General features: G+C 43.9%; 2 protein-coding genes across 2 annotated transcripts; both read left to right on the top strand.

Annotated features, from left to right (window-relative positions):
- Window positions 1–771: 771 nt before the first annotated feature.
- Window positions 772–1,437, top strand: LOC133806757 (uncharacterized). The gene has a single exon (XM_062244847.1). The coding sequence runs from the start codon at window positions 772–774 to the stop codon at window positions 1,435–1,437; it is 666 nt and encodes a 221-aa protein (XP_062100831.1).
- Window positions 1,438–2,707: 1,270 nt separating this feature from the next.
- On the top strand, window positions 2,708–8,674 carry LOC133806756 (uncharacterized). The gene is made up of 2 exons (XM_062244845.1): window positions 2,708–4,102; window positions 8,669–8,674. The coding sequence occupies exons 1-2, from the start codon at window positions 2,708–2,710 to the stop codon at window positions 8,672–8,674; spliced, it is 1,401 nt and encodes a 466-aa protein (XP_062100829.1).
- Window positions 8,675–9,449: the final 775 nt, after the last annotated feature.

Here is a 9,449-nt window from a genome sequence, read left to right as displayed (position 1 = left end):
CCAACAGTATAATGCGAACAGCAAGGCACCAAGAACGATGGCAAATCTTTATCGAATTAAGCAAGGGGAAAATGAACATCCAAAATCATAGTTGCAGCCTTTCATTGACCTCGTACACCAGATCCACGATGTCGACCCAGTCACTGCGGCTAATCTCTTTGTCAAAAGCTTATAGGTGGGATCTCTCTTACACGAAACCTCGCCATGACACCACCTTATGACATAGCTGAGATTCAGATCCGTGCCGAGGGTGTCTTCAGGGTCTTAGAATTTCGGGAGCGTGCACAGAAGATATCTGCACTTATCTCCGCTCCACCAGCAAATAACCCTCCTCCCCCACCTGCAAGGGATGACAAGAGGAAGAGGCATGAAATGGATCACACGAAAGGAGGTAAAAGGCCAAAGCCAAATCGAGACCCACCGCGATACCCCTCTTTCGAGTACATCGTCCCTCAGGAAGTCATTTACGAAGAAAACAAAGACAGACACATCTGGCGTGAGCCATACAAAATTACCACTCCCCCTGAAAGAAGAGATAAAAGTAGGTTCTACCTCTTCCACAAGGATCATGGCCATACAATCGCTGAATGCCACAACCTACACAATCAGATCCAGGCCCTCATGAGAAGTGGACGCCTAACCTAGTATATTAAAGAGACAAGTTGACTCAGCACCTCACAGCCCAACACTGCTTCTGTCCCAACACCACCAGTAGCAGACTCCCTACATACGGCCATCGCGAGCTCACAAGAGCCCCTCAAGCAAATCCCCATGATACACGGGATCGTGGAGTTCACCGAAGAACAAGAGCAGGCCACCAAAATTCACAAGAGGATGGAAGAACGGGTAAAGCGATACAGATCATTAGCCCACACAGTCAACCTCATCACTTCGGAGGAAAGACGCTATCCAGCCTCTGCAATCACCTTCACCGAAGATGACTTACGGGGAGTACACCTGCCCCATGGTGATCCTCTAGTTATTTCACTACAGGTCGACCATTGCCTGCTGGGAAGAGTTCTAGTCGATGGGGGCAGTGGGGTTGACATTCTCTTCTGGGAAGTCTTCCAGAAGATGGGTCTCGAAGAAAATCAGATCAGGACCTCTGCTGCACCAATTTTGGGATTTAACAGCCAGAGGGTATACCCGAAGGGCGTTGTTCGATTAACCGTGATAGCCACAGAACGCACCTTGCCTGTGGACTTCCTCATCGTGGACTCCATCACAAGCTATAACGCCATCATGGGAAGAAGTTGGATCTACCGAATGCAGGGAGTGGTCTCGACTTTGCATCAAGTTATGCGGTGCCACTCACCCAACGGACGGTATACCATCGACATAAAAGGATGCCAGAAGCAAGCCAAGAAATGCTTCCTTACCCTGAAAGAAATAAATGACTCTGGCACCTCCCCTTCTAAAGACAATCCTAAAAAATAGCAATCACAGCGTGACTTTCCAGCATGTCTCAAAGGCCTAGATCTAGAGGAAGATCGTGAAAAACCCTATACCACACTCGATGATTTAGAGGAAATCTGTATAGATGATGTTGACCCATCCAAAATAGTGCTGGTAAGTATCAAACTTCCTGAAAAAGAAAAAACAGACCCTCATCCAATTCCTCAAAACCAGAATTGGAACCTTCGCCTGGTCTCCGCATGACATACCAGGAATAGACCCCTCTGTCATGAGTCACAACCTCAACATATCGAACAGTTTCCCACCCGTCAAGCAGAGGCAGAGGAGGTTTGCTCCCGAAATCAACCAGGCCATCCAAGAAGAGGTACAACGGCTTCTGAGCATAGGAGCAATCAAAGAATGCATGTATCCTAGTTGGCTAGCCAACCCTGTAGTGGTCCCAAAGAAAAATGGGAAAAAGAGAGTGTGCATAGACTACACCAACCTTAACAAAGCATGTCCTAAGGATAGCTACCCTCTCCCGAAAATTGATCAGATGATAGACGCCATGGCAGGTTTCGAAAGAATGAGCTTCCTCGATGCCTACTCAGGATACAATCAGATCCCAATGAAGGCAGAAGATCATATCCATACAGCTTTCATAACAGAATGCAGCTTGTACTGTTACAAAGTTATGCCCTTCGGACTAAAGAATGCAGGAGCAACATACCAGAGGCTGATGCACAAACTGTTTTCTTCATTGCTTGGGAGAAACATGGAAGTATATATCGATGACATGGTCATCAAATCTCGACAAAGTTCTTCACATGTGGACGACTTAACTGAATGCTTCGACAACCTCGACACTTATAAAATGAAACTAAATCCAACTAAGTGCGTCTTTGGGGCGTCCTCTGGGAAGTTCCTAGGATACGTGGTCAGCCATAGAGGCATCGAGGTCAATCCAACCCAGATTGCATCACTTTCAGAGGTCAAGGAACCCAGAACCGTCCGGGACATCCAGGCTTTGACAGGAAAAATTGTAGCATTAAGTCGGTTCATATCACGCATGTCCGATCGTTGCTAGCCCTTCCTGCAATGCATCAAGAAGTCTAACAACACCACTTGGGGGACAGAACAAAATAAATCACTCGAAGAACTGAAAGCCTATCTGAGTTCTCCTCGTGTACTGAGTTCTCCCATCCCCAACGAAGACCTGTTCCTGTACCTGTCTATCTCGCACTTTGCCGTGAGTTCTGTGATCTTTCGAGAAGACGCGAGCCGATAGAAGCCAGTGTTCTACTGTAGTAAGATGCTACTAGACACTGAAACCCGCTACAGCATGATGGAAAAATTGGCACTCGCACTCATTACAGCAAAGAAGAAGCTACGACAGTATTTCGAAAGCCATACCATCATTGTATATACGGACTACCCACTGAAGCAAGTGTTGAACAAACTCGATCTCTATGGTAGATTATCCAAGTGGACAATTGAACTCGAGACGTATGATATACGGTTCTCGCCGCGAAAAGCAAAAAAGGGCCAAGTACTTGCTGACTTCCTAGTCGAGATACAATCTTTTACCCCAGATACCTTACCTGAACTGCTGGAATCAGAAGCTGACTGGGTATGGATAATGCATACGGACGTAGCCTCCAATTCTCAAGGAGCCGGGATTGGCATCGTATTGGAAGCACCCTCTGGGCTAAAAATTGAGGAAGCCATTCGGTTAGAACAATTTGCCACGAATAGTGAGGCTGAGTATGAGGCTCTGATTTATGGCTTAGAACTAGCACGAGACATGGGCATTAGACGATTGAAAGTAAGAGAGGATTCAAAGCTCATGATAGAACAAGTGGTCATGAATTTCGACACCAAGCCACCCCACCTGACTAACCTATTACAAAAGGTGACTGACTTACAGTCAAAATTCCATCAGTTTGAACTTGTACAAGTACCGAGGGAACAAAATCAGAAGGTCGATGCCCTCGTCAAATTAGCTTCTGCAGGGGAATGTTCTCGGCGCTCCGTCATATACACAAGCCAATCACTGAAAGCTTTGGAAGTTTTCTCAACCTCATCAGAACCTGAGTGCTGGATGGATCCAATCATTCGTTATTTATCTAAGTCTGAACTGCCAACCCATCCAAAAGACGCTAAACTTCTGCGTCTTCGAGCTCAATGCTACTCTATCATCTGTGGAATGTTATACCGCAAGTCCTTTAATGGCCCCTATCTTCAGTGTTTGCGTCCATCAGAAGCTAAAAAATTGTTAGAGGAAATCCACGAAGGAGCATGTGGAAATCACACTGGGGGCCGAAGTTTGGCACACAAGGCACTTACAGCAGGGTACTATTGGTCATACATGATGACAAAAGCACCCGACTATGCCAGAAAGTGTGACAAATGCCTGCGATTTGCGCCCACCTTCCATCAGCCCGCTCAAGCTTTACCCTCCATCATTGCACCTTGGCCTTTTGCAAAGTGGGGGATGGACATGGTAGGGGAACTGCCTAGAGCTGCTGGAGGAAAAAGCTATGCTCTGATAGCCACCGATTACTTCACTAAATGGGTCATAGTAGAAGCATACATCACGGTTAGCAAAACAGACACCACGAGCTTCGTGTGGAAGCACATCATTTGTCAATTTGGGATACCATGGGAGATAGTCGTTGACAACGGAAACCCATTCCAAAATGCCAAAGTACAGGAGTTGTGTGACACATACAAGATAAAATTGAGTTTTGCTTCTGTAACGCCCCAAACTCTAGGGACCGCTACAATGTGCCTTGTAAACAGTGCTAAACTCGCTAATCGAGTCATTTGGCCAAAATCGTGTAACTAAGTATGATTAGCGGTTTAGGGATTAAAATTTTTGGTTAAGATATAACGTTTCATTAGAACGTTTACTGTATACATTGGGATCCCAAAAATATAATTTCAGCATCTACTACAAGAAAATATGTACTACAGGCTGATCTAAGCAGCAAAACAGGGTTTAACCCTAGTTCCTCTTTCAATCCTTGGCCGTGGCGGTCGAGCAGCCACATATGTACACATCGTCACCTAAGCTCTCCAACTCAAGGATGGTCTAGCTTTCTTTTGCCTTTACCTGCACCACATAGCACCCGTGAGCCGAAGCCCAGCAAGAAAATTTAATATGCTCATGAACAGCAATAACATGTTATCAAATCATAAGGCAAACGCCTAGCAGAGATAGCCCTATTCAAGCAGGAAAATGAGTTCACACAATGTTGAGTATAGCACATCAACCAATGATCATAATAATCATCCAGGGCTCTTATCCCCAAATAGAAGTGTGACGGTTGTAATAGTCACTAAGGTGGGTTCATTCCCAATAGCCATGTGACGATAGGGTCACCGGGGCTTTATAGATAAGTGAACCTTTCACTAGCTTAAACAGGATAGGTGCATGATGACTAGTCACCAACATAACCTTCCTCATGACCATAGAGTCATAACCATGGGATATTGCTCCCTAGCCATGTGACAAGCAGTCACCTAGGCCTTTGGCCCTGGCTCTGAGTAACTAGCTTAGTCTAGTCAAGCGCTTTTAAGTTTCATCGACCTCAGGGTTGATCCAGCATTAATGCCTTAGAGTCATTCAACGCTGATATCGATTAGATCTAATCTTTTAATCGGCCCTGCGTTCATGACGCTATGCCGTTCTCGGCTCTTAGGTCTGTGATACTCGACCAGTGCCGACCCTGACTAGTCAGTGCCATACACAAGTAAGCAATGCTACCAAACATATATCATATGTCAAATATCTGAATACAGGGCATTCAACATGCTTACTCAATAATTACTAGCACAATTAGGATCATGCATAAACACAGAGGCTTAAGCTCTGAATAATCTCATATTCAATATACATAGCATGCCCTAATCACATGTTTCTCGTGCATCATATGCATTACATTTAAACATTCAGCATGCATCAAGAATAACCATGCATGTCACATATACACAGGGTGCAGTTTTCTTACCTCCGGTTCAAGCAAGCATTAGAACAAGAACAACCCTTGAGAATGATCGATCCTTTAATCCTTTAGCGTTCACCTAGTCATAACCAAATACAATCTCCGATTAATGAAAATCAACAAAGATAGGGTCTTGATCTAAACCCCACTCTCGGGACCTCGAAACATGCCCACATGGTGAGTAGATTCGATCCCGGGCCTTAAGGATTGAAACCCCGAGCCAAAAACCCTTAAAAACACTCAAAACGAGATTCTGAAGAAATAGGATAGCGCTACAGCGCTACCCTCCTAGCGCCCCAGCGCTCTTCTCAGAACCACAAACCGCCCCAGCAAATCCTGTGTAGCGCTATAGCGCCCTCTGATGGGCGCTGTAGTGCTACCCCCAGACTGAACCACCCCTGAAACCTCCTTCTTCAACTCCTTCAATTCTAACTCGATTCCAATGCTTCCAAATCCCATATTTGGTGCCAAATGAACCCAAACACCATCCTCACATGCCCCAAGCATTGCAACCATAAGAACCCTAGCCAAAACTCCAATCAATTCCCAACTTTTCAACTCAAAAACCAGTTGAAACTTAACTAAGAAAATAAAGCAAAAGCAAGAGTTCTAATGGCTAAAAGCTCACCTCAATCTCAGCAACACACCCTCTTCAATGGTGGAGCATAACCCTAGCTTATCCCAACTTGGTTCCTTGGATTGATTCCTCAAAAAGAGCTTGAAAATTCAAAGAGAAATGAAGGAGAAAAACCATCGGGAGAGAAGGGAAGCAACACTCTGTTTTGGCAAGCTTCTACAACATTAATGGCTGATATACATCCTTAAGGGTGAAAAGACCTAAATGCCCTCAAGTCTAAAATAAAGCCTTAATAGCCACCAAGGGAAAAATCATCCTTTCGCACCTATTTCGTTAATCAGAATTAACACCCTCCAATTCCCGCTATTCTCGATATTCCCAAACACCAATAAATTATATCCCATTACCATTTAATTCCTGGTAATGCACTAATCATTAAAATCACCCCGAGACTCACCCCGAGCCTCGAACTTAATCCCGTTATGACCAGACCGAACACTTGCATTCCATGATCGTATCATGCCGAAAAACTCGAAAAAATCCACATATAATGTGGTACCATTCATAACTCACCCACATGCACGAAAATACACAATTACGCCCTAAACGGGCCAAAGTACCAAAATGCCCTTATAATTATAAATACATCCATATGCATGCATTTATCATTATATAATAATATAATTCACTTAAACATGCATATGATCACTAAATAACATCATAAATCAATTATGGCCCTCCCGGCCTCCTAATCAAGGTCCTAACCCTTATTAGGAAATTCGGGGCATTACAGCTTCTGTCACATACCCACAAGGCAACGGCCAAGCAGAAGCTTCCAACAAAGTCATTTTTGCCAACATCAAGAAAAACTTGGAAGATAAAAAAGGTGCATGGGTAGAAGAGTTACCAAAGGTGCTATGGGCATATAGAACAACAAAAAGGTCCTCTACGGATGAATCTCCCTACGCCATGGTGTATGGAACAGAGGCTATCATCCCAACAGAGGTGGGCCTACCTACGCTTCGAACAGAGCTAGCTTCTGATCTGACCACAAACAACATACAGTTGACACACAACCTCGACCTCCTGGAAGAGTTGCGAACAATAGCACAAATAAGACACGGAAATTACCAAATGGCTGCAGAACGCTACTACAATAAAAGAGTTCACTCACACATGTTTAAGAAGGGAGACTGGGTTCTGTGTAAAGTCACTGGCAGCCCAAAGAAGCTAGAGCCAAACTGGGAAGGACCCTTTGAAACCCTAGAAGTACTAGGGCGAGGGTTTTATACTCTTAAAAATGTATGTAGTGGGAAAATCGTCCCTCATACTTGGAATTCAATGTCTTTGAAACAATATTATTGTTGATAGTTGTACTGTATAGTTCAAAAGCAATACAACAACTTTCCTTTTTGCATTATTTTAGTATATTTTACATACTCAGCTTTTGCTGACACAATTTTGCATACGGAATCCTTACTATCATAACATAAAGAGGACACACATGTGACAACTATCAGTTTACTCACTCCGCACTAAGAGATACTACCAAGCACATATTTTAATATATCCTTACCTACCCATATGAGAAACAACATTATTCACGTGCACTTAAAACCACCTACCACTCCTACTATAAAATAGTGACCATTAGGACATTTTTGGTTATCATTTTTTCATCCGTTTAAACATTCAGCCAAGATACAACAAGAATCTTTAATCCCAATGTAGCCATTTTCTAAACTTAAGGGTCCCTTCTAATAAAAAGAGTGTTTATTAGCATACGAAAGGTAATGCATGGTAAGATGCAACAGCTCGCTTCACACACGCAATATGCATACACAGGCCTGTTGCCTCTGCCATTACACTCAATATTCTGCCCACAAAATTTTGGGTTTCACCTAAAAGCATTCTAATCTGACTTGACTAAGCTAATGGGGAGCTAAGGCCAGCCATTTCGCAGTATAATCTGGCCTGACTATGCGGATTTTGTTGTCCATCCAGGGTACACTCCACCAACTACCCTGCCCTTTTACCCTGATAAGAGGGGCCCCACCGTGCAGTTTAATCTGCCCTGACTACTGCAGCAGAACCAACAGACACCCCACCTCGGGTTCACCCCCAGTGTGCACTAACTGGTATAGCAATCCAAGGCTGGGAGGAACTTTTCCCGTAATCGCACCCGCGTCCCGACAACGGCTACCTCTGTTGGATCGAAAGACTACCTGAGCAAGCCTTGCCACATACACCTCGGTATGGGTGTACTGGAAAGATGTCTGATCCAGGGTTCTACCTTTCTCAGATCTGCCTCAACGCCCAGCCTCACATGCTACATCCTGTGGTCGAGCTGAACCTCAGCGCCCCCTCTCGCAAATGGTAATGCATCTGCCTTGATTTTTCATGCACTCAAGGAACTGACTCAGATTCTATTACACATACAACACGACTCTCTCGAGGCAAGCAGGTTCAACGCAAAACAATAGAGAATGCTTTACAGAGTACGACACTCTCACAATTATGATCCGATTCAACAGATGAAAAAATGGGGGACTACCTACGCACTCGACTCTCTTAACCATAAAAGCATGACAACAATGCTAGATTAATCAGAAGCCCGTAGATAGTCAATGATAGCAACTAATCAGAAGTTGTTATTTATAAACTATGTTACATTCATAATGATTCCCAGTTATAGATAAAATATTACTTTCTTTACTATATACAAGGGTTATCTTGGGAGTATCTAATCCCATTCAATACGACGCGTATATTCTGCCATCGCACTCTCTAGCTTCGGATGGCCTAATCCATAAAGCTCACACGATATGTAATACGGTATACCACTTCTTACTAATTCATACAACGCCCAAGTTGAGTATAACCACTGTGGCTTATAAAAAATCTGCCTTAAAAATGGCACGTTTACCCACTCACGATGTTCACCTGCAACAGAAATGTCATCAGCACAAACCAATAACCTCAACACTAAGCTAAGTCGCTCACATGATACTTAATTGGACATTCTCTCCCACCATCTGTACGGTTTCTTACTGTATCTCACACGCAATGGCCTAAAGGGTCTATGAAGCCTCTTATCAGCATACGTCAACTGACTCTCACCTGCGGCAATACTCTAGTTATTATAATCTCACAAACAAAGATAATAAAGTAAAACACACATTCACTCACAAACAAGACAACCAAGGTGACAAAAACCTCCAAGATTGTATTAACAATTTCCACAGTACATCTACACATATCCAAGCACTAAAAAAGGCAAGGAATGCATATACAATCACCAAAAAAAAACAAGAACTGTGTCCATCATTCTATGGCACCTCTTTCGCCAGCTGGTCTGGCCTCTGCAACTGGAATAGGCTCTATCACCATCTGTTCGAAAGTCTCTGCCACATCACCTTCTTCCACCGATTCCCCACTAGCATTGTAAACTGAGCCCAAAGCGTCGTCTT

The sequence above is a fragment of the Humulus lupulus genome, chromosome X (assembly GCF_963169125.1).
Source record: "Humulus lupulus chromosome X, drHumLupu1.1, whole genome shotgun sequence".
In the NCBI taxonomy this organism is placed as follows: domain Eukaryota; kingdom Viridiplantae; phylum Streptophyta; class Magnoliopsida; order Rosales; family Cannabaceae; genus Humulus; species Humulus lupulus.
This window is presented reverse-complemented; position numbering and strand designations above follow the sequence as displayed.

What these genes read in the sequence shown, in the direction of transcription:
- LOC133806757 (XM_062244847.1), top strand. Translation starts at nt 772, where the DNA reads ATGATACACGGGATCGTGGAGTTCACCGAAGAACAAGAGCAGGCCACC.
- LOC133806756 (XM_062244845.1), top strand. Translation starts at nt 2,708, where the DNA reads ATGCTACTAGACACTGAAACCCGCTACAGCATGATGGAAAAATTGGCA.